Genomic DNA, 24,964 nt, shown 5'->3' with positions numbered 1-24,964 from the left:
GCACCATGTGATTTTGACTTTGTTAGTTGTTAAAACGTTTGCTGCAAACCCAGTGATGCTAAAATGGACATACAGAGACCTACCTTCTCAGTTCATTCATAACTTTAAAAGCATTTTTCATGTGGCGAGGATTCATAGTCACTGGACATTGTTTCTCAGAAACATCATCCTTTAGATCATGGTGTTTATGTTGGCATAATTTTGTGCACCTGTAAACAAAAATTAGAATTAAATATCGATCAGGAGAGGTTGTAACAGATCGAGTTATTTCAATTCGCCTTAATCCCTATAAAATCAGCCAACAATTGGTGGTCAAGCAGTTAAATTGGAATCATATGCATTTATATCAGGCAACTGTGGTCCAGCTGAGTTTAATTTGTAATGAAAAATTATTTAAAATATATTTTTAAAAAGTCTAAGAAATTATTATACCAAAGTAAACCAGCATAACCAAATATCTGGCGTTAACTTTACAAAGGCCACTAAAAATATAATTTCACCAAAATTACAGCCACAGTCTGACCAAATTAACATTATCCAATGTCACTAGAAATTGTTTGTATCATGATAAACAGTCAGAACCCTAAAGAACTGTTGACACTTTTAGCCCACGATTCCAAAAAGTGTTTCTTTTAAAAAGAGGAGGACAGCTACAGAGATAGAGTGACAACAAGTATAAATTCATAAGTGAGCTATTAAAAATTCTTTATGGGACTAATGGGGATGCAAAGCATAAAAGGTGTCAACAAAAATTCAAACAGGCTGGACTGTGATTGCAAGCTCAAAAACATAATTAGGAGCTGACAAACCACTGCTCAATAGCAAGCCATCCTCTGCAGATTACAACAGAAACCGCAGACACATTTCTTTCATTTGTTCATTTTAAAGAATACACAAAAAGAGAGGGGTTAAAAAGCCAGTTGCAATTTTACAGGAATGGATCAGTGGGACTGAATACCCTGTGTAGCAGACTGTGAAGGTCACAGTTAAAGAATATTACCTTGTCACCCCTGTATGGCAATTAAAGAGCATTGCTCACTCAGCGTAAAAGTCAGCTAGCTCACAGGACAACAAAAGGGAGACCGTCCTTCACAGAGTTCTACAAGTCATCTTTAAAAAAAAATTAGGATAAAGAAACTTCAATCAACCTACAAAACAAAGAATCTCAAATGTCAAATGTTCAATGTTGATGCTACAGGGTACACTGCAACGGCCACAATGTTCAACTACCTTCAATGATTCACAAATAATTTAGAGCTTATCCAAAGTTTAAAAGACATTTGGAGGAACACATGGGGCGGCACGATGGCTCAGTGGTTAGCACTGCTGCCTCACAGCACCAGGTTCGATGCTGGCCTCAGGTGACAGTGTGTGGAGTTTGCACATTCTCCCAGTGTCTGCATGGGTTTCCCCCGGGTACTCCGGTTTCCTCCCACAGTCACAAAGATGTGCAAGTGAATTGGTCATGCTAAATTGCTAGTGATAGTGATATGGGACTGGGCGGGTTACTCTTCGGAGGGTCAGTGTGGACTTGTTGGGCCGAAGGGCCTGTTTCCACACTGTAAGGAAATCTAAGCTAATGAATAGAAAAGGTTTGGAAGGATATAGGCCAGGAGCAGGCAGGTGGGACTAAATTAGTTTGGAATCACGTTTGATGTGGACTGTTTGGACCACAGGGTTTGTTTCCGTGCTGTATGATTCAATGACTCCACATGTTTTTTTTAAGAGAACATTTTATCATTTTGGGTTCAACTTTATTTCTAAACTTCAAGTGTGCGTACTATGTTACCAATTCTTATTTAGTGTTAAGTAATTAGTCAAAGTTCATTGTTCATTAACTCAAGTAAGCCTAGTCAAATTGCCTCCTTTGAAAACACAAGTTATTTTGGATATGGGAGAGGGGTATCCACAAGGGAAGGGATCCTTTTTAACCATACTGCAACCAACCAACAGTGATGGTAGTAATAAAGTAAGGAGAAGTAATAATGAAGGAAATCAGTTTATCCCTCCTCATCCAGAAATTTAACAGTTTGGATTACCCTACCCGGAATGGAAACAAATTGGGCAACTTCATCCAAGGACCGACTTTCAATAACTTAATTTAAGGCTTTAACATTCTTAGTACCTGGCATATACCGAATTAACGATACTATGAAGTTACCGATGTTAGTGATTTAAACAGGACATTGCATCCAAGAATGAATTAGATTGAATGACTAGATTGGGTTGGGATATCTGGTCAGCATGGACAAATTGGATCGACAGGTCTATTTCCGTGCTGTACATCTCCATGACTCTATGACCGGTCACTATAATATACTTGCATGTGAAAGGACGAAGTGCAAATGTTACAATGAAAAGTTTGTACTGCAGCAGTAGCTGAGTCAGCAAACCCTCAAACCCAGCAGAAGATTTCACATTTTAAATATGTTGAGGATTATTATAACCCTGCTGATCCCAATACAAGTCAGATCAGACAGCGCAACCTGGTTTAACTTTTATGAATATTTTCATTGACCTTAAATACATTGCAAAAGTCTGCTAATGTGCTTTTAATAAAGTAACATAAAAGTTTATCACATGCAAAAACATAAGGAAAAACTACTAAACACTAAGTAGCATCTAGAAGGTACACTTAAAATGCCAGGCATAGTAGGCTGTGTACCAAGTGCAGATAAATGACATTAGTGAGATTTGGAGTTTTGTTGGTCAGGTAAAAAGTGAGGTCTGCAGATGCTGGAGATCAGAGCTGAAAATGTGTTGCTGGTTAAAGCACAGCAGGTTAGGCAGCATCCAAGGAACAGGAAATTCGACGTTTCGGGCCAGAGCCCTTCATCAGGAATGAGGAGAGTGTAGGGAGGAGGGACTTGGGGGGAGGGGCGATGGAGATGTGATAGGTGGAAGGAGGTCAAGGTGAGGGTGATAGGCCGGAGTGGGGTGGGGGCGGAGAGGTCAGGAAGAAGATTGCAGGTTAGGAGGGCGGTGCTGAGTTCAAGGGAACCGACTGAGACAAGGTGGGGGGGAGGGGAAATGAGGAAACTGGAGAAATCTGTGTTCATTCCTTGTGGTTGGAGGGTTCCCAGGCGGAAGATGAGGCGCTCTTCCTCCAACCATCGTGTTGTTATGTTCTGCCGATGGAGGAGTCCAAGGACCTGCATGTCCTCGGTGGAGTGGGAGGGAGAGTTAAAGTGTTGAGCCACGGGATGGTTGGGTTGGTTAGTCCGGGCGTCCCAGAGGTGTTCCCTGAAGCGTTCCGCAAGTAGGCAGCCCGTCTCCCCAATATAGAGGAGGCTACATCGGGTGCAGCGGATGCAATAGATGATGTGTGTGGAGGTGCAGGTGAATTTGTGGCGGATATGCAAGGATCCCTTGGGGCCTTGGAGAGAAGTAAGGGAGGAGGTGTGGGCGCAAGTTTTACATTTCCTGCGGTTGCAGGGGAAGGTGCCGGGAGTGGAGGTTGGGTTGGTGGGGGGTGTGGACCTGACGAGGGAGTCACGAAGGGAGTGGTCTTTGCGGAACGCTGATAGGGGAGGGGAGGGAAATATATCCCTGGTGGTGGGGTCTGTTTGGAGGTGGCGGAAATGACGGCGGATGTTACGCTGTATACGGAAGGTGGTGGGGTGGTAGGTGAGAACCAGTGGGGTTCTGTCTTGGTGGCAGTTGGAGGAGCGGGAAGTGCAAGAGATGCGGTGGAGGGCATCGACGATCACGTCTGGGGGGAATCTGCGGTCCTTGAAGGAGGAGGCCATCTGGGCTGTACGGTATTGGAACTGGTCCTCCTGGGAGCAGATGCGGCGGAGACGAAGGAATTGGGAATATGGGATGGCGTTTTTACAGGGGGCAGGGTGGGAGGAAGTGTAGTCCAGGTAGCTGTGGGAGTCAGTCGGTTTATAGTAGACGTCTCTGTGTTGAGTCGGTCGCCCAAGATAGAAATGGAAAGGTCTAGGAAGGGGAGGGAGGAGTCTGAGACAGTCCAGGTGAATTTGAGGTCGGGGTGGAAGGTGTTGGTAAAGTTGATGAACTGTTCAACCTCCTCGTGGGAGCACGAGGCAGCGCCGATACAGTCATCGATGTAGCGGAGGAAAAGGTGAGGGGTGGTGCCAGTGTAGCTGCGGAAGATGGACTGTTCCACATATCCTACGAAGAGACAGGCATAGCTGGGGCCCATGCGGGTGCCCATGGCAACTCCTTTAGTTTGGGGGAAGTGGGAGGATTGAAAAGAGAAGTTATTCAGGGTGAGGACCAGTTCAGTCAGTCGAAGGAGGGTGTCGGTGGAAGGGTACTGGTTGGTGCGGCGGGAAAGGAAGAAGCGGAGGGCTTTGAGTCCTTCGTGATGGGGGATGGAGGTGTACAGGGACCGGATGTCCATCGTGAAGATAAGGCGTTGGGGACCGGGGAAGCGAAAATCATGGAGGAGATGGAGGGCGTGGGTGGTGTCCCGAACGTAGGTGGGGAGTTCTGGAACTAAAGGGGACAGAACCGTGTCGAGGTACGCGGAGATGAGTTCGGTGGGGCAGGAGCAGGCTGAGACAATGGGTCGGCCGAGGCAGTCAGGTTTGTGGATTTTGGGCAGGAGGTAGAAGCGGGCGGAGCGGGGTTGTGGGACTGAGGTTGGAGGCGGTAAATGGGAGATCCCCTGAGGTGATGAGGTTATGGATGGTCTGGGAGATGATGGTTTGGTGGTGGGAGGTGGAGTCATGGTCAAGGGGGCGATAAGAGGAGGCGTCTGCGAGCTGGCGTTTGGCCTCAGCGGCATAAAGGTCGGTGCGCCAAACTACTACCGCGCCTCCCTTGTCTGCCGGTTTGATGGTGAGGTTGGGATTGGAGCGGAGGGAGTGGAGGGCTACACGTTCGGAGGGTGAGAGGTTGGAGTGGGGGAGAGGGGTGGACAGGTCGAGTCAGTTAATGTCGCGGCGGCAGTTGGCTATAAATAGGTCGAGGGCGGGTAAGAGGCCAGCACGGGGTGTCCAGGTGGATGGGGTGTGTTGGAGTCGGGAGAAGGGGTCGTCAGAGGGTGGGCGGGAGTCTTGGTTGTAAAAGTAGGCACGGAGGCGAAGGTGGCGGAAGAATTGTTCAATATCTCGCCGCGTGTTGAACTCATTGATCCGAGGGCGTAGGGGAATGAAGGTGAGGCCTCTGCTGAGGTCCGAGGGCGTAGGGGAATGACGGTGAGGCCTCTGCTGAGGTCCAAGGGCGTAGTTGGTCAGCATAGACATATTGGGCAAAGTGTCTGTTTCTGTGCTGTACATTTATGCATTGTACCTTACAAGAACTAGTTGAAATGGTCTTATTACAAACAACAGAAATAAATATTCAAGCATTTTATCCCCAAACCTCAGTGAAGGAACTCAATAAAAATCTAAAGAACTGCAGATGCTCTAAATCAGAAACAAAAACAGAAGTTGCAAGAAAAGCTCTGGCAGCATCTGTGAAAAGAAATCAGAGTTAACATTTTGAGTCCAGTGACCCTTCCTCAGAACTGATGGTAGCGAGGAAAATGTTGGTTTATGTGCAAAGACAGAGTTGGAGGAGGGAGCATGGAGTAAACAATAGGTGGGCTTAGAGCCCAGAGAGAGAGAGAGAAAAACAGTTGGACAGATAAAGGAGTGGATAATGATTTGGCTAGGAGGGTGAATAGCTGTTAGTGGAGACGGTTAGTGACCAATAATAGGTAGTGTGTAATGGCAGACAATGTGATAACAAGGCCTGCAGTGTAGGGTAGGGAACTAGGACATGGGCTCTAAATTATTGAACTCAATATTGAGTCTGGAGGGCTGCAGTGTCCCCGACCAGAAAATGAGGTGTTGTTCTTCCAGCTTGCGCGGAGCTTCGATAGAACACTGCAAGAAGTTGGAGACAGAAATGTTGGCCAGGGAACAGGGTGATGTGTTAAAGAGGCAGGCCACTGGAAGCTCAGGGTCTTTTTTTAAAAAAAAAAATCAGGCAGAATGTAGATGTTCTGTGAAGTGGTCACCCAGTCTATGTTTTGTTTCCCCAATGTCGCAGTGACCACACTGTGAGCAGCAAATGCAGTAGATTAGACCAGGTGAAGGTAAGGGGGTGGAGACTGAAAGCGAAATCAATGAACATTTCCAATTCCAGATGGGAAGGTAGTACACCAATGATATCATTATTATATCGGAGAAAGTGGTGGGTAGCGGCCAGAATATGATCAGAACAAGGCAAGTTTCACATACCCCACAAAGAGATTTGTTTAACTGGGGCCCCAACAAGTTCCCATACCCACCCCACTGCTCTGAAGAAAATGAGTAGAGTTAAAAGAGAAGAAGTTGTTGAGGGAGAGGACAAGCTTAGCCAAGTGGAGAAGTGTGACGGTGGATGGGGACGGTTCAGGAAGACAGGAAAATCCCCGAGACCATCCTGTTAGGAGAATGGACGTGCAAAAGGATTTTGCATATCTGTGGTAAAAAAGGCGGCTGCAGCCCGGTTAACTGAAATTCCAAAACTGGCATAAAGTGTCAGAACAATCGTGGATGTGCATGGGCAGGGACCGGACCAGAGGAGAAAAGAATAGTCAAGGTAGGAAAAGATGAGTTCTCTAGGGCAGGTGCAGGCTTAAAGAATGCAAACTTGCTAACCACGCTTCCCATATTCTCATAAAAATACACAACAACAAGCAACAGTGGAACCAGCACCAATCTCTGTGGAACAGTCCAAACAACCCTCTACCACCACACTCTGTCCCAGGCAGTCTCATTTGTGGATTTTCAGAAGTAAGTAGAAGCAAGTTGTGGGGCAGGGCCAGGGGAATGAGGGAGAGGGAGAGGGATGGACACAAGGTGTGGGAGTGAAAGCAAGTGCCCAACTTTCTCCCATCCCAGAAACTACCTGTTCTCCCAGTCAAAACTCAGTTTAAACTTGAAGTGAACTGATCCACTAGGAACTGCAGTCGCTGCAAGATAGGACGTTTGAATTGATAAATCAGAGATATGTTTCAAGTGAAACAGCCACTCCTCACTTCTTCACAAACCAGTAAACCCACCACTTTTGAACAGCTCTCTTCTGCTTAGAAGAGATCCCAATGATCCAAAAATCTAAATCTTTGCCTCCTGCAACATCCCCTCAGCCACTCATTTATCTGTCCTATTTTCCTGTTTCTACCTTGACTAGCAGATGACACGGAAAGTAATCCAGAAATTACTACCCTTGAGGTCCTGCTTTTAAACCACCTACCTAACTTCCTATATTCTCTGCAAAACCTCATCCCTTTCCCTATGTCATTTGTATCAATGTGTACAATGACTTCCAGCTGCTCACTCTCCCTTTGGGCAATTTGCAGCATCCTTGACTTTGGTACTAGGGAGGCAACACACCATCCTGAATCAGGGTGCCAGAAGATTGGAGAGTGGTTAATGTTGTGCCTTTAAGAAAGACTGCAAAGAGAAGCCTGGGAACTATAGACCAGTGCGTCGGATGGCTGTGGTGGGTAAGCTGTTGGAGGGGACCCAGAGATAGGATCTACATACATTTGGAGAGACAAGGTCTGATTAGGGATAATTCAGCACAGCTTTGTGCATGGGGAATAGTGTCTCACTAACACGATTCAGTTTTATTTTCAGGATGTGACCAAGAAGGTAAGTGAGGGCTGAGCGGTCGGTGTTGTTTACATGGATTTTAAAGCCTTTGACAAGGTTCTATAAGGTAGACTGATTAGTAAAGATCAATTACTTGAGATTCTGGAGAACTTGCCAATTGGATACAAAATCGGTTTGACGGTAGGAGACAGAGGGTGGTGGTGGAGGGTTGTTTTTCAGACTGGAGGTCTGTTACCAGCAGTATTCTACAGGGGTTGGTGCTAGGTCCACTGTTGCTTGTCATTATATATTTTTATGAGAATATAGGAAGCATGGTTAGCAAGTTTGCAGATGACACCAAAATTAGTGGTATAGTGGACCATGAAGAGGGTTACCTAAGATTACAAAGGGATTTGATCAATTGGGCCAACGGCCCAAGGAGTGGCAAATGGATTTCCATTTCGATAAATACATGGTGTCACATTTTGGTAAAAGAGAAGGGCAGAACTTAACAGTTAATGGTAGGGCCCTGAGGTCCTAGATTAGAGATTCAGGAACAAAGCTCATTGCTGCATCTCAGGTAGACGAAGTGGTAAAGAAAGCATTTGGCATACTTGCCTTCATTACTCAGACCATTAAGTATAAGAGTTGAGACATCACGTTGCAGTTGTACAAGATGTTGGTGAGGCCACTTTTGGATTATTGTGTGGTAGTTCTGTTTGTGCTGCTATAGGAAGGATCTCATTAATTTGGAAAGGGTGCAGAAATGATTTACTAACAAGTTACCAGGACAGAGAGTTTGAATTATAGGGAGAGGCTGAATAAACTGGAACTTTATTCCCTGGAACATAGGAGGGTGAAGGGAGATCTTATAAAGGTTTCTAAAATCATGAGTTGCATAGATCAGCTGAATAGCAAAAGGTCTTTTCCCTAGGGTGTTAGGATTCAAAACAAAAGTGCATTAAATTTTAATGTCGGTTCTCCTGTTCCTCAGTTGCTGCTTGACCAGCTGTGCTTTTCCAGCACCACACACTCTGACTCTGATCTCCAGCATCTGCAGTCCTCACTTTCTCCCAACATTAATTTTAATGTGAGAGGAAAAACATTTAAGAGGGACCTGAGGGGTAACTTTTTCACACACAAGATGATTCATATGTGGAATGAACTGCCAGAGGAAATGGTAGTTGCAGGTACAGTTACAACATTTAGAAGACATTTGGACAAGTATGGGAAAGAGAGAGATTGAGAAAGGTTGAGAGAGATATTGGCCACACACACACACACACACACACACACACACACACACACACACACACACACACACACACACACATGTGACTAGTTCAGTTTGGGAAACTTGGTCAGTATGGATGACTTGGACAGAAAGGGTCTGTTTCCATGTTGAATGAATCTATGACTCAGGGGAAGCACTCAGAAAAACATCTGGGCAACGCGAGGTCTGGCCAGCTGAAGAATCATCATTCTGACATCAGAACCAGGAACTGACTTTTCAGTTTTTCTACCTCCGCCAAAATGTACTTTCCCCAGAATATACACAAGGGGGCAGAATGTAAAGGGATTAAGGTTTTAAATTGTAGTGTTACACGTTAATGGTTTATATCTACTTAACCGTGGCTATAGTCTAATTACTTATAATAAACAAGCAATAATTCTTCTTTAATACAGAAATCTGATCTGTATTTTCTATCAACTTTGGACAGAAAGTCAGGTAAATTGGGGGTACTGTGAACACTTGTGAAAAAAAGTTAACGTTTGGCAATACTTGGAGTAACAACACTACTTACGGCACAGTTCGCCGGTCGATTTAACAGTCCCTGTACAGCAATATGTGCACAATTGTTGAAGGGAACATTGGATATGCAGCTTGTCACAAAACTTAGAAGGCACCCTATTTCCTCCAACAACAACAGCATCACACAAGCAAAATTCAAATAATTTAATAGCTACATTCAGAATCTCAAAGTTACAGCTTGGAGTCATTTCAAGAGTTTTTTTTGAAAAAATGAGTGAAGTCACTAGATGTCAAAATCAGATGACATGAAATTCCAGTTATATCAAAGTGATACAACTTCCCAGCTGGCAGAATAGGAACACTTGTTAAACCGAAATTCTACAGTGGTTGCAGCCAAACTTGTCACATGATTAGCTGAGAAATAATTTGTCTTTTAGTTCTGTCACTGTCTCTCACTTGCTGTTCAGAGTCTGATGTCTTCAAACCACAGCATAATGTAGACTGTTGTTTTCATTTAATAAGGAACAGCTCATCTCATCTTTAACAAAAAGTAAAGTTGAACTTTGAGGGTGGGGTGGGCGGGGGGGAAAGGAAAGGAAAGAGAAAACCACAAAAGAATATCCCATGATGATTGCAGTAGACACTTCTCATCACCAGTCAGGTGATAGTTATAGAATAGCCATCACAGGAGGGAATTACCAAGTTATTACATGGTCAGAGACATTTGGACACAATATCAAACAGCATCTGGACTGCATATTTGAACATAACATATAAAACCATTTGTAGCTTTTATCTTGCACATTTTTTAATTCATACATGGGATGAGGGTGTCACTGGCTCGGCCAGAATTTATTGCCCATCCCTAAATGCTCAGTTAAGAGTCAACCACATTGCAGTGGATTTCTAGATTAAACCAGGTAAGGACAGCAGTTACCTTCTCTAAAAATGGCATGAGTGAACCAGATGAGTTTTTTCTGACAAATGACAAATGGTTTTATGGTATTAGAATATTAATTCCCAATTTTTATTGAATTCAAATTCCACGAACTGCCATGACAGGATTCGAACCTAGCTCACCAGAAGCTGTTTTCCCGGTTAATAATGCAGTCACCTTAAAACTAGCAAGATCAGCCAGACCGCATAATTGCTTTGTGGAATGCCTCTGCTCTGCTCATAAGAGTGACCCTGATCTTCCCATTGCGTTATTGAAATGGTAAACAGCTAACTAATATTTCTGTCCTTGACCTGCTTCAGTGATCCAATGAAGCTCAACGTAAGCTGAAGGAACAGCACCTCATTTTCCACTGAGGCACTCTACAACCTCAAGGACTCAATGCAGAATTTCACAAGTTAAGAGTATGACCTCTGACCTTTATTTACTTCCATAACCCACCCTCCCCCGAAACATGTCCTATTGGCTTTGCTCTTAGCAGAGCTGACCCATTTTCTCTTTTCATAGCCAGCATTTTCACCCCTCTATTACTTTTATTAGCATTAACACTGCCTTGTTTTTCCTCTTAGGCACCCTCACATTATGTTCCACTTGCTCCTCCTCTACTTGTGTTGATAGCACCAAAGAAAGTTATCGTATAGATCCTTTTAGTTCCAGAGGAGAATCATACTGGATTTAGAATGTTTCAAAACAGATCCAATCGGTTTTGCTTTCTTGCACCCAACACTGTTTTTATTTCAGACTTTCAACATCTGTAGTATTTTGCTTTTATTAGAATATTTTGACAGTTAGTTCCAATGAAATGGACAAAAAAAATTAAGTGTCACAACTCTGAAAGTTGTATAAAGCCATATCCAAGATGGATGTCAGGAGGTGGTTCCTTTTCCAAAGTACAATGATTCTTTGGAACAGGCTGCCACCTAGTGAGGTGGGCACCAATTCAGTGAACTGTTTCAAGCAGCAGCGAGACCGATTTCTCGTTGTGGTGGACTTCCCCGCTTACAAAAGGGAATAAATTCATCAAAAACCTCCAAACACCTAACTGGGGCAGACCAGGAGCTTTCTAGATTTTTTACTCCACAGTGGCCTGGGTATTTTTTAAAATTGTTCACAGGAATCACATGGTTTTGAATGGGATCAATAACGTCGAGGAACGGGTGGCACAATATAATAGAATCGGCAGTTCACTCTGAAGCAAGGGTTTTAAATTTTAATAAGGGAAATGATGAAGGAATGAGACACAAATTGGCCAAGTTGGATTGGGAATTAGAGTAAAAGGCATGACTGCCCACAGACAATGGACAGTCTTTAAAAGAACTATTACATGACTTAGAGATTTACTAGACCAAGCTAATTCTGCAGATGCTAGAAATCTGGGGATTAAAAGTGCTGGAGAAACTCTGGTAGCAAAAGAGAAGTTAAGAGATGATTGATACTGGACTCCCATCATTAACTCCCGTTTCACTTTCATGCATGGTCTTGAATCAGTCCAGCAATCCACTACAGCGGGTGGAACTCCGTATATCCTAGCTTCTTTGCCATGGCAACTTCCCTTTTTCCGCAGAGTTGAGCTGGAGATAGGCATACTCTCTGCTTGGGCTGCCTTGAACCACATCATCAGAGCTTCCTCCAACAAAAATTGGGATGATCAGCCATACTCATCGACTCACCTACTGGAGAGAATGTCTGCTCAGAACTGTTCCGAGTTGTTTGCCTTCTGTTATGTAATGGTGGACAAGCTTGATAGTGGAATTCCCTACTTATTCGTAATGTCTGCTTTTCCCTCCAGAGCAAATAGAAAATTGTTGCATATCAATTTCACCCTCTCTTGTTTCAACCAAGATGGCAGAAGGGCACATTGCTCTAGTCCCCCTCTTCCAGAGGTCACAATGTAAAACAAAAATATTATATTCAAGTCCTGATATGGTCAATCATGTGCTTTCTCTATATTAGACTTTGATAAAGAGGTCTGTGTGTGAGAGAATGTAAATAACCCAAAAGATAGATGTTTACTTCAAGTAAGGTGAAAACAACACAGAAGTTTCTCTGCATAGATTCACTACAAAACAAAAGGCAATTTCAAACCAGTGGTGCTTATTCTTGAAGGCAAAGATGATTAAAGCACAGAGTTTTCTGTAGTCTACCAATCTGGTGCTCATATGCATCTGGTCAATTTGTATAATCGTGCACTGCTGTCTGAACAGACATAGCTTGTTCAAGAGTTACAGTATTGAGAAGAGCATCAATCAATCAGGTTTCACATTGAACTCAGTACAAATGAGATACTGACCCAGGAGACATGAGCAGTGCAGCTTATTCTGAAGCATGCTTTCTTTAAGACAGAAGGAGTGTGAGGGGGAGAGCAAGCTATTACACAGGATTGCCATACATGAAAGAGAGGTGTGAGAGTGGGGAAAAATAAAAAGGGACTGAACCAGACCCATCCACCATCCAGCTCTCCACACCACCAAGGCATCTTCTAGTGCAGGAGTAGAAGGTAGAACACCTAGCTGGTTAACTCCTCCACCCTCACCATCTAAGGTCTCAGACACCTCTCCAGGTAGAGCAGTGATTTACCTGTACTTCACTCAATCTAGTCTACTGTATTCACTAATCACAATGTGGCCTCCTCTAAACTGGGGAGACAAAACACAGACTGACCAACCACTTTGCAGCACACTTATGTTCTTCCCTAAAAATGACCGAATTTCCAGTTACTAGCCACTTCAATACACCCATGTTTTCTGGCCAACATCTGTCTCAGGACTGCTGCAGGGCACCAGGAAGTCTCAGCACAAACTGGAAGAGGAGAATCTCATTTTATGCTTGGGGACCCAGAAGGCTTCAGAATTTGATAGCGAGTTGAATGATTTTAGGATCTGAACATCTTTAATGTCCTTTACTCACTCCCCAGACCCTGTCGTCACATGGGCTGCCTTCAACACAGCTGACCCATTTTTACTTATCATCCCCATTAGCAGCTCTTCTTTCTGCCTGGTTTACCATATCAATCCCATTGCCTGCCACCTGCCTTTCTTTCCTCTGTGCTCCATTTCCACCTATTGCTTTCCTCTTATCTACACTCCAAACCCCATCCAAGTCTTCACCATTCATATCAGTTTTCCTAGCTATCAGCAGTTTAAAAGAAGGGTCACCGGACCCAAAATATTAATTCTGCTTTCCCCGTACACATGCTGCCACACCAGCTGACTTTCTCCAGCAATTTATTTTTTGTTTCAGATCTCCCCAGCATCTGCAGCTCTTTGCTTTATTTTAGCAATGAAACATCAAACATTATAGTGTTCAAGCAACCAACACTAGCAATTATCTGGAACCATGAGATTTTCAGGAAATCCCTTGTTTGCAAAATGTTCCAGTTCTTGAACTTTTAACCAAAAAGAAAACACTCCATGCACCTCCAAAATGCTCCAAATTCAAGTTCACAAAAACTAAAAACAAAGCATCTTCATTATTTTACTGGTTGCACCATACTCTCAAAGAACTGTCAGGGCACTTCAATCTACCCATTCAGCTCAGTGGTCGGCACAGTCACATGATTTTGAAATTACTTCACTTGCCAGCGCTCAACCAACCTTAAAAAGGTTTGCTTAGCCAGAATCAACCTTTCAGAACTGAGTAATTATGGGCATTGCTTGATAGTGTTGTTAACTTGTTGGTGGGTATGGTTTGACACTAACAGAACTGTGTGTCATCGGAGTTTGATTCATTAAGATTTCACCAGATACCCAACCCATCATTGTGAAGTTGGGCTACATGATCTTTACTGATCAGTCATTGCGATATGTTTAATTTTAAGATACAACATGCTGATGATTACTGAAAAATTCTACAGTCAGCACAAAGACTTGTAGTAGCATCATGACCACCATGATGTTGCAATATAGGAACCACAGCAACCAACCCTGCACAGCAAACATGTAATGTGGTATTCAGCCTTATTGATGTTGGTTATGGAATAAAATGTTGGACAGGATGTCAGGCCCAACTCTGCTGTTGTTCCTTTACATCACCAGTGGACAGACACTGCTTCAAAAGATGACCTTTCTTCCTGTGCAATACTCTAGCAACTGTACTGAAGTCTCAACCTAGATTGTTAATCGTTTTGTTGAATGCACAATGAAGGCAAATTTTATTTTTTTTTTGCTATTCAGTCCCACATTGAAGTGTTGTCACAAGGTATGTGCTGCATGCTATGTACATTTTTTACAACACAAAAATCATTTGGGTATAATACACTTCTTGGACAAACAAACACCCTTATTTTAATCTTTGGCTATGCCCACTAATTCACTTCAATGCTACAATTAGAAACACTCCCTCCAAACACAATTCAAGTGTCAAAAAACAAAATCTGTAACTGTGCTATGATCTGATTTCCACAAAACAAGTGAATATGTTACAAATTTTCATGCATTCATTCTTAAGCTGTACCAATTTGCAAGCAACCCTAGACTGTCACATCCAACCTACCTGGCAGGTCGCTGAATTGTGGATCTGTAATTTAGTTCAATGTTTTACAGAATAAGTGCAATTTCACAAGATTAAAAAGGACATGGGGCAAATGGCACGTCACAGTTGTAAATCCTTAGTCATAAAGCAGCTTAAATATTAATCTTTTCCCAAATTTATCCCCAATATTCTTAAAATCTTCACTTGTAGATCGCCAATGGAAATATCAAACTCTCTCATTGAGGATTAATTCAATAATTGATAGCAATAACAAAGAAAAAAAGAAAAGAAATCAGAATAAAAATGGTAAAACACTACTGATCAGGTCTAATACATGACCATATGTGGATTGTGTACCTTCTTTGCTCTCAATTACTGAACTTCTTTCCCTTGAACATGCCCCAATTGCTTGGCTTATTCCACAAAGAAAAACACGACTTACAGACCTCGTCCATGTTTTTTTGTTCCCTTGAAATTATGAAATAGTAGTTCGAGAAGAGCATATTTAAATGATAATTTATAATCCAGCAACGCCCTCCTCTACCTGGTTGAACATGCTCTTACATAAGCGATTGCTTATTTGATTCCATTTACTTCTTTCAAATATAAAGAACAATTTTGTCACTATATTGCACCTCTAATGAAATGAAATATGCCAAAGCAGTTCAGAGGAGCATTATAAAATAAAATCGGATCATGAGATACAAGGAAATTGAGGTCAGTCACCAAAAGCTTGAACAAAGTAACCAGTTTTAAGAGACTTCCAAAGAAAGAGGCAGAAAAACACAAGATTTGGGAAGGAAGCAAAGTCTTGGTTGCTTACAATGCAGCCCAAAGTGGTGCAGCAATTGAAGTCAAAGTTCAAGAGACTAGAATACTTCAAAAGTTTGACTGAAGGAGATTATTGCAGAAAAGGGAGGGTGTGTGTGGGGGGGGCATAAAGCTATAAAGAGATAAGATTTTTAACTTTAAAGGCACTCAACTCAGACATAAAGGTCAGTCAGTGAGTACAGTGACAATGGATGAATGTCACTTGGTGTAAGTTTGAAAATTAGCAACATAGGTTTGGATGATTTCAACTTGCCACATGGTAGAGGTCAATCAGGAGCATATTGAAATCAGTCAAGATGGCAGGTGACAAACACAGGCATAAGGGGTTCAGCAACAGATCAGCTAGACAGGCAGAATCAGGCGACATCACCAAGGCAGAAACATAAGGTTCTGCAATTCCTTTCCTAAAAGCACTAAGGGGGTACATGCCCAAAAGATTGACGCAGTCAGTTAAGAAAGGATGCTCACCATCACCTAAAGGACAATTAACTTTGGGAAAGAAATGATGTCTTTTCCAGCAATGCTCACATAAATGGAAAACAAAAACCACAAAGGCTGCAACCAGTCTGGTTTCTCCTTAGTTGGTTGCCAGGGAGACAGATAATCACCTTCAATATTCTCAATATTTAGCTCAAAGAGATTTCTGCTCATCCCGTACTGCTGTCTCGATTGTCAAACTGACATGCAAAGAGTTGAAAGAGAAGTGAGATGGTGGTGAGATAGAGCAGGATGCATTCAGTGTATATGGATAAGGACACAGTATTTGGAGGCTCTCAACAAGGGTGTAAATGAGACAGGAGGTGGCCAAGGAAGATCTTGGGGCGGGGGGGCGGGGGGGGTGGAAATCACTGGCGAGAACAGTGCAAGAGCAGAGAGAGCAGCGTACATTGATCATTCTCTATTTATGCATACATAAAATGAAGCCAGACAAGTAAGGCATAGAAAGTAAGAGGAGGATAATGTGGTCAATCACTGAAAGTCAGAGATGATAGTTTATCTTTGTACAGCCATAAAGAATATTGTTTGTAATTTTATAATACTAGAGAAAAATATTATGTGAACCCACACAGATCTTTTGATCATGTATGGAAAAATTATTAATTCAAGCCCAATTCCAGCCTCTTGATCTACTGTTTTCTTCAAAACATGTGATGCAGTTTCCTACACTCCACCCAAAATGGAAAAATGTATCAACTTGGCATCCAATTTCCACCCCTCGTTCTGTTCTACGCCATTCCTTCTCTTTTGAAAAAAAATTTCTTCTCTTCCTCAACTTCTCCATCACTACTAGTGAAGTTAGTGCTGTAAGCCCACGGACTTCCATCAATACCTTGACTAAACTTCCTTATACCACACATCTCGGAGGGAACTCACTCCGTTCTCCCACTTTCTTTTCTGTAATGTCATGCAATGACATAGCCACCGCCACCTGTTTTACCCACGTTTCCAATTATTCTCTTCCTCCCACTCAGAATTCTCCGCCACCATTGCTGGCATAGCTTTCAACCTTGTTCATCCCAATTCTCTCACTTCAGTCTGTAGTTTTGCTTTCACTACTTACACTCACTCAAAATCACAATAAAGTTCCTTGGATGATGTTCCACCCAACCTCCACACTCATCCTCGGTCTTTCCCATGTTCCCCATTCCATTTCATCATTACGAAGAAACGGTTCTGCTTATTATTCCCTGGTTCAAACGCCTTCTTTTCCTACTCAGTGCATTTCCATGCAAGTGCGGGAAATACAAAGTTGCCTCTTTTACATCCTCCGTCTCCAACTTCAAAGGCCCCAAACAACCCTTCCAGATGAAACTGTAATATACTTATTCTTCCTTCAATTCAGCATACTGTACTCACTACTCACAATGCAGGTCTCTACACTGGGGAGACAAACCCAGATTAGATTGGCCACTGTGCAGATCATCATCTTGCAGGACACAAGAGGATCCTGAGTCACCTGTCACTTTAATTTCCTGCCCCAGTAGCATGAGTCCATAGCCACAGAAAATGGGGAGATACTAAATGAATATATTGCATCAGTATTTACTGTGGAAAAGGATATGGAAGATATAGACTGTAGGGAAATAGATAGTGACATCTTGCAAAATGTCCAGATTACAGAGGAGGAAGTGCTGGATGCCTTGAAAATGGTTAAAAAGGTGGATAAATCCCCAGGACCTGATAGGGTGTATCTGAGAACTCTGTGGGGAGCTAGAGAAGTGATTGCTGGGCCTCTTGCTGAGATATTTATATCATTGATACTCACAGGTGATGTGCCGGAAGACTGGAGGTTGGCAAACGTGATGTCACTGTTTAAGAAGGGCAGTAAAGAAAAGCCAGGGAACTATAGACCAGTGAGCCTGACCTCGGTGGTGGACAAGTTGTTGGACAGAATCCTGAGGGACAGGATGTACATGTATTTGGAAAGGCAAGGACTGGTTCGGGATAGTCAACATGGCTTTGTGTGGGAAATCATGTCTCACAAACTTGATTGAGTTTTTTTGAAGAAGTAACAAAGAACATTGATGAGGGCAGAGCAATTGACATGATCAACATGGACTTCAGTAAGACGTTCGACAAGGTTCCCCATGGGAGACTGATTAGCAAGATTAGATCTCATGGAATACAGGGAGAACTAGCCATTTGGATACAGAACTGGCTCAAAGGTAGGAGACAAAGGGAGGGTTGTTTTTCAGACTGGAGGCCTGTGACCACTGGAGTGCCACAAGGATCGGTGCTAGGTCTTTTACTTTGTCATTTACATAATAGGTACAGCTATAATAGGTACAGTTAGTAAGTTTGCAGATGACACCAAAATTGGATGTGTAGTGGACAGCAAAGAGGGTTACCTCAGATTACAACAGCATCTGGACCAGATGGGCCCATGGGCTGAGAAGTGCAGATGGAGTTTAATTCAGATAAATGCGAGGTGCTGCATTTTGGGAAAGCAAATCTTAGCAGGACTTATACACTTAATGGTAAGGTCCGAGGGAGTGTTGCTGAACAAAGACCTTGAAGTGCAGGTTCATAGCTCCTTGAAAGTGGAGTCATAGGTAGATAGGATAGTGAAAGTGTTTGGTATGCTTTCCTTTATTGGTCAGAGTATTGAGTACAGGAGTTGGGAGGTCATGTTGCGGCTGTACAGGACATTGGTTAGGCCACTGTAGGAATATTGCGTGCAATTCTGGTCTCCTTCCTATTGGAAAAATGTCGTGAAACTTGAAAGGGTTCAGAAAAGATTTACTAGGGTATTGCCAGGGTTGGAGGATTTGAGCTACAGGGAGAGGCTGAACAGGCGAGGGTTGTTTTCCCTCGAGCGTCGGAGGCTGAGGGGTGTCCTTATGGAGGTTTACAAAATTATGAAGGGCATGGATAGGATAAATAGACAAAGTTTTTTTCCCTGGGGTCGGGGAGTCCAGAACTAGAGGGCATAGATTTAGGGTGAGGGGAGAAAGATATAAAAGAGACCTAAGGGGCAACGTTTTCACACAGAGGGTGGTACGTGTATGGAATGAGCTGCCAGAGGATGTGGTGGAGGCTGGTACAATTGTAACATTTAAGAGGCATTTGGATGGGTATATGAATAGGAAGGGTTTGGAGGGATATGGACTGGGTGCTGGCAGGTGGGACTAGATTGGGTTGGGATATCTGGTCGGCATGGACGGGTTGGACCGAAGGGTCTGTTTCCATGCTGTACATCTCTATGACTCTCACCCTTCTGCACTGTTCCAATGAAGCTTAACATACATTGAAGAGTAACACATCTCTGGTTTAGGTTTCACAGCTTTATAGTGTCAACATCGAGTTCAACAATTTCAGATCAGAACATATATCCACGGTTTCTAAACACCAGGTGTAGGTGTTGATTCTCCAGTTCCATGTCATCTTTAGATCAATCATTTATCTCCTTAATTGTTCAATTACCACCCCCTTTCACTACTATTCTGCAATTTGAATCCTCCTGCCTGCCAGCCTCTTAATCCCTCCACCTTCTTATCTGTAACATCTAGAAGGTCATCAACATAACATAGGTAAAAACAAGGACTGCAGATGCTGGAAACCAGAGTCTAGATTAGAGTGGTGCTGGAAAAGCACAGCAGGTCAGGCAGCATCCGAGGAGCAGGAAATCGACGTTTCAGGCAAAAGCCCTTCATCAGGGATACAGGTAGGGTGCCTGCAGAGTGGAGAGATAAATGAGGTGGGGGGGGGGGGGGGGGGGGGAGAAATAGCATAGATTACAGTAGGTGAATGGAGGTAGATGGAGATTATAGGTCAGAGAGGGACATGGTTGAAGAGCTTCAGGGCACAGGAGATGACCTGGAGGTTGCATGAGACAGACACTCACAGATTCTTATAGAGAGAGGAGTTAAAAAAAAATCAACATAACAAGTCAATCCGGTTTCCCTCATCCCACATATTACAAGATCTGGGGAAGATTTCCAGCATTTTATTTTTCATTTCCAGCATCTGTGTTATTTTTTCCTTCAAAAGATAATTGTTACTTGTGGTCAATCTAAAAATGCTTCATTGGTCTAATACCATAACTATAGAGATCCAGGGCAAAGAAAAAAGTTAAAATTATTGGTGACACTCAGGAAGCAGTTGTTTCTTTAGTTCTGACTACCCGAATATTTAACACAGAAAGACACAATATTTCTTGATGATTTAACACAAACATTTAGACTTAGCACAGTTAAGTAACAAGCAAGTTAATGAGGATATAGAACATTAAGAATATTAAAATAATCTAACCTGTCAAGATACCCCTTGTAATTCTTTTTGGCAAACTTTCACTAAACCATGCATTCACAAAATATGCTTTTACTATTTAAATGTCAACTGATGTTGAACAGGTCACTCAGAAGCTCTACATTAACAAAACTAAAATTCACTGCGCTCGAGGTGGTGGAAGAACACAGGCCAAACATACCTTCACCTCATCTTCCAGCATTCCAACATAACCATTCTATCCATGACAACCTGGTCCATTCTTCAATTGCCCCCAACACGTTCTTGGACAAGTGGAGGCGATGGCCCAGTGTTAGACTATTCATCTCGAAACTCAGCTAATGCTTTGGGGACCTTGGTTCAATTGGTAAAATTTGAATTCTATGAAGAATCTGGAAGTAAGAGTATTATGATGACCCATTGCCAAATTTCAGGAGAACCTCTGGTTCACAAATGTCCTTAATAGAAGGAAATCTGCCATCCTTACCTGGTCTGGCCTATATTTGACTCCAGACCTACAGAAAATGGCTGACTTTTAACTACCCTCTGGGCAATTAGGAATGAGCAATAAATGCTGGCCTGGCCAGGGATGCCCACATCCCATGAGTGAATTTAAAAAAGTGGAGATTTAACACCTGCCATTTTCCAACCATCCCAGACCCCTAACATTACTTCCAAGTTGATATATGAAGTATGTACAATTCTTAAAAAACTGAGTTTATTGTATCTTCTACTCACATTTTCGCCTGTTCAACAGGAGGGAAACTAAACACTGTGCGCCTAATAGAACTTTGTGCTGCATTTTGGAAAGGCAAATCAGAGCAGGACTTATACACTTCATGGTAAGGTCCTAGGGAGTATTGCTGAACAGAGACCTTAGAGTGCAGGTTCATAGTTCCTTGAAAAGCCCTTGAAATAGGGCGGCACGGTGGCACAGTGGTTAGCACTGCTGCCTCACAGCGCCTGTAGACCCCGGTTCGATTCCCGACTCAGGCGACTGACTGTGTGGAGTTTGCACGTTCTCCCCGTGTCTGCATGGGTTTCCTCCGGGTGCTCCGGTTTCCTCCCACAGTCACAAAGATGTGCGGGTCAGGTGAATTGGCCAAGCTAAATTGCCCGTAGTGTCAGGTAAGGGGTAAATGTAGGGGTATGGGTGGGTTGCGCTTCGGCGGGTCGGTGTGGACTTGTTGGGCCGAAGGGCCTGTTTCCACACTGTAAGTCTAATCTAATCTATAAGTAGAGTTGCAGACAGATAGGATAGTGAAGAAGGTGTTTGGCATGCTTCATTTTATTGGTCAGAGTATGGAGTTAGGAGGTCATATTGCAGCTGTACAGGATATTGGTTAGGCCACTTTTGGAATACTGTGTGCATTTCTGGTCGCCTTCCTATCAGAAGGATGTTATGAAACTTGAAAGGGTTCAGAAAAGATTTGCAAGGATGTTGCCAGGGTTGGAGGATTTGGCCTAAAGGGAGTGGCTGAATAGGCTGGGACTGTTTTCCCTGGAGTGTCAGAGGCTGGGGAGGGTACCTGATAGAGGTTTATAAAATCATGACAGGCATGGATAGGGTGAATAGACAAGGTGATGGGGGAGTCCAGATCTAGAGGGCACAGGTTTAGGATGAGAGAGGAAAAATTTAAAAGGGAGCTAACAGCAACGTTTTCACACAGAGGGTGGTGCGTATATGGAATGAATGGCCAGAGGGAGTTGTGGAGGCTGGCACAATTGCAACATTTAAAAGGCATCTGGATGAATATTTGAATAGGAAGGGATTAGAGGGATATGGGTCAACTGCTGGCAAGTGGGCTGGATTAGGTTAGGATATCCTATCAGCATGGACATGTTGGACTGAAGGGTCTGTTTCCCTTCTGTACAGCTCCATGTCTCAACATCTTGGTCCTCAAACCTGGTCCTGAAATATCATTCGCCTATTTTAACTCTCCTTATTTCTTTCAATCCAACAGTTCCACAAACAGCATCCTCTAACTTCCTGGTGGCCTAAAGCAAAGCCTATGTGATTCTACCTGTTATGTAGTTTTTGACTTTTAGCTATGCATCAAGTGCAATATAACCACAATGACCTGCAACTGCACTTGAATTTCCATCGGGCTAATTAGATGAGCTGGACACTTTAGAAGGTTGGTATTTAATTCTTTGAGGTAACAAGAAAATAATGGACATTTAGTATGAAAACGCTCTCAAATACTATACAAGCATCAGATTGCTGGACAGAGAAACAACGCTGCAGCTGAACGCCAACTTCGCAGCTCACCTTGGGAAAATGGGTTTAATTCTCAAGGACTCTTTCTCTTTTACATCTCCATCCCAGCACCACTAACCCCACACAAACACACTCAAAAGCAAATTTTTAAATTTTGAAGGTTAGCAGTGTTTTAACCATTCCCCCTTTCAGGGGAGTGAGAATTTGTCATGGTGCCTACTCAAATTTAAATGTTGAGTTAAGTGTACCAGCCTGATGAGTTGTGCCTGATTCAGAATGTTGTCGCCCTAAACCCACTCCATAATTTGTGCACATATTGCAGGGAAAATCCTCCACACAGATTCATATTATCCACTAGGTTGGAAGTTGAAACCAAGACTTTGTCCATGTAGCAGAACAAAATTACAATGGATTGGTACTCGCAATTCAGCTGTATAAAGCCCTGGTTTGTCAAAACCTGAAATACTATTGCAGTTCTGGACATCATACCTTAGGAAAGGTACATTGGCCTTGCATGGGGTGCAGTGTTGATTTAGGAGAATGCTACTTGAACTCCCAGGGTCAAACTATGATGAAAGTTTACAGAATCATGAGTGGATTCTTTGGAATTCAGATGGTAATGAGGCAATTTAATCAAAATTTCCAGGAAATTAAAGAAAAACAAATAGTGTAAATAAAGATAAATAATCTGCTGATTGGAAGAGCCCTGTTGTTTCTTGCTCTGTTTACACATGGCACAGATACCCAATGAAGAACATTGCACTGGATCAACCAATGGATAAGTTCATGCTCAACAGCCCAACCAAAATGTCCATGGGCAACTATCAATATAGTCAAAAGCAAGCACCACTCCTTCACTTCTGACCACTGAAGTTCAAATTCTTTTCAAACAATATGTAGATCATTGGTCTTCCAACGTTCCTCAAATGACCACTATTAAAACAGGTCAGTTCCTAGCCTCATTGTTCTTTGCAGAAATCATATCCTGGACAGATGGCTGCTGTGTTTGCCCAAAGCCCTGATTGCATGTAATACATTGTTAGATGCCTGAGAAATACGACGTCTGCAGCTTTGGTCTTTAGTTTACCAAGTGTACAGATTTTTCACTTTCACAGGTGGAAGAGGTCTCAGACTAACAGTCATTTTTTGCTCATCTGCAATTTGTATGTGTTTTATACTGTATCCTCAGTATGGGCTGCTCAAGCACTGACTATGGGATGCTTGTAAGAATTGTAGGTGACAGTTTTTATACATTTTCAAAATAAATATGTGGTGTATCCATTTCTGAAATGGCTGCTCTGGCAGAATTGTGAACAACTTTCTCACACGAAACAAAACTACTGTGCAAATCCTTGCTTTATTTGTACTTTGATCCACAGAAGAATAAAACCAAAATTTTATACAATACAGTTCACAGAGGGCTTTATTAAGAAAGCAGGTGTTAATGAGCTGAGAGAATGGAACATACGGAATCTTACAAAACAAAAACAAACTTCCCTGGATGCTGCAAAGCTGATGTGCGATAAAGGAAACAGCAAAGTGCTGGAAAGACTCAACAAGTTAGGCAACATCTGTGGAGAGAGAAACATATTCAGGTCAATTGGCATTTGGCAGAAATGGGATAGTTTAGTACATTTTCAAACAAGGCAGGAATGGGTCGAGGAAAGCATAAACTGAGTAGAAGGTGGGGAACATAAACAAACAGATGAAAAATAAATCGGGGTTATAATCAGAAAGATTGTAGATCATTGGTGGCCTCTCATAGAAGAGGAGGACTCTTCCATTCTCGGTGGAGTCCATATATGGTTTTATAGACTGAGATGGCCACTGCAGGCTGTGTTACACTTGGGATAGAAGGTGGTCACAAAAAAAAGAGTGGATGGGGCTTTGGTATGGCAGCGCACGCTTTTCACTGTTTTCATCTGGTTTCTGCATTCTCCCCCTGACGGCAAGTCTCGATGTGCTTGCAGCCTTGCCTGATGCTCCTCTTCCACTTTATATGGTTTTGGGCCAATGATTCCCAAGTGTCTGTGGGAATGCTGCACTTCGCCAGTGAGGCCTTGAGGATATCACTAAAGCGCTTACTCTGTCCAGTTGGGGCTCACCCACTGTTTCAAAGCTGGGAGTAGAGCACCTGCTTGGGGAGTCTCGTGTCAGTCACACAGATGATGCACCTAGCTCATTGCAGCTGATCAAGCGTGGTCAATGCTGGGGGCATTAGGCTGCTGAAGGACGTTGGTTAGGTGCATCTTTCTTCCCAGCGAATTTGCAAGACTTTGCACAGACAGCATTGATGGTACTGCTCCACTGCCTTGAGATGTCTGCTATAGACAGTCTACATCTCAGAGCCATATAGGAGGGAAAGAACTACCACAGCTCTGTAAACCATGGCCTTGGTGTCTGATCGGATGCTCTTGTCCTCAAACCCTTTTTCCTCAGGCAGCACTAGCACAAATGGAGCAAATGGGGCC

General features: G+C 43.0%; 1 protein-coding gene across 2 annotated transcripts in view; it reads right to left on the bottom strand.

The window, feature by feature from the left end:
• Positions 1-24,964, bottom strand: part of klhl2 (kelch-like family member 2) — a 144,418-nt gene that overhangs the window by 109,559 nt on the left and 9,895 nt on the right. For both annotated transcript variants that reach the window (XM_060832759.1, XM_060832769.1), the window contains exon 2: positions 84-209. In XM_060832759.1, coding sequence (XP_060688742.1) covers positions 84-209 — 126 coding nt within the window. The remainder of the gene's footprint in view (positions 1-83; positions 210-24,964) is intronic.

Source organism: Hemiscyllium ocellatum, chromosome 1 (genome assembly GCF_020745735.1).
Source record: "Hemiscyllium ocellatum isolate sHemOce1 chromosome 1, sHemOce1.pat.X.cur, whole genome shotgun sequence".
Classification (NCBI taxonomy): domain Eukaryota; kingdom Metazoa; phylum Chordata; class Chondrichthyes; order Orectolobiformes; family Hemiscylliidae; genus Hemiscyllium; species Hemiscyllium ocellatum.
The sequence above is the reverse complement of the archived record's forward strand: the minus strand, read 5'-3'. Positions and strand labels throughout refer to the sequence as shown.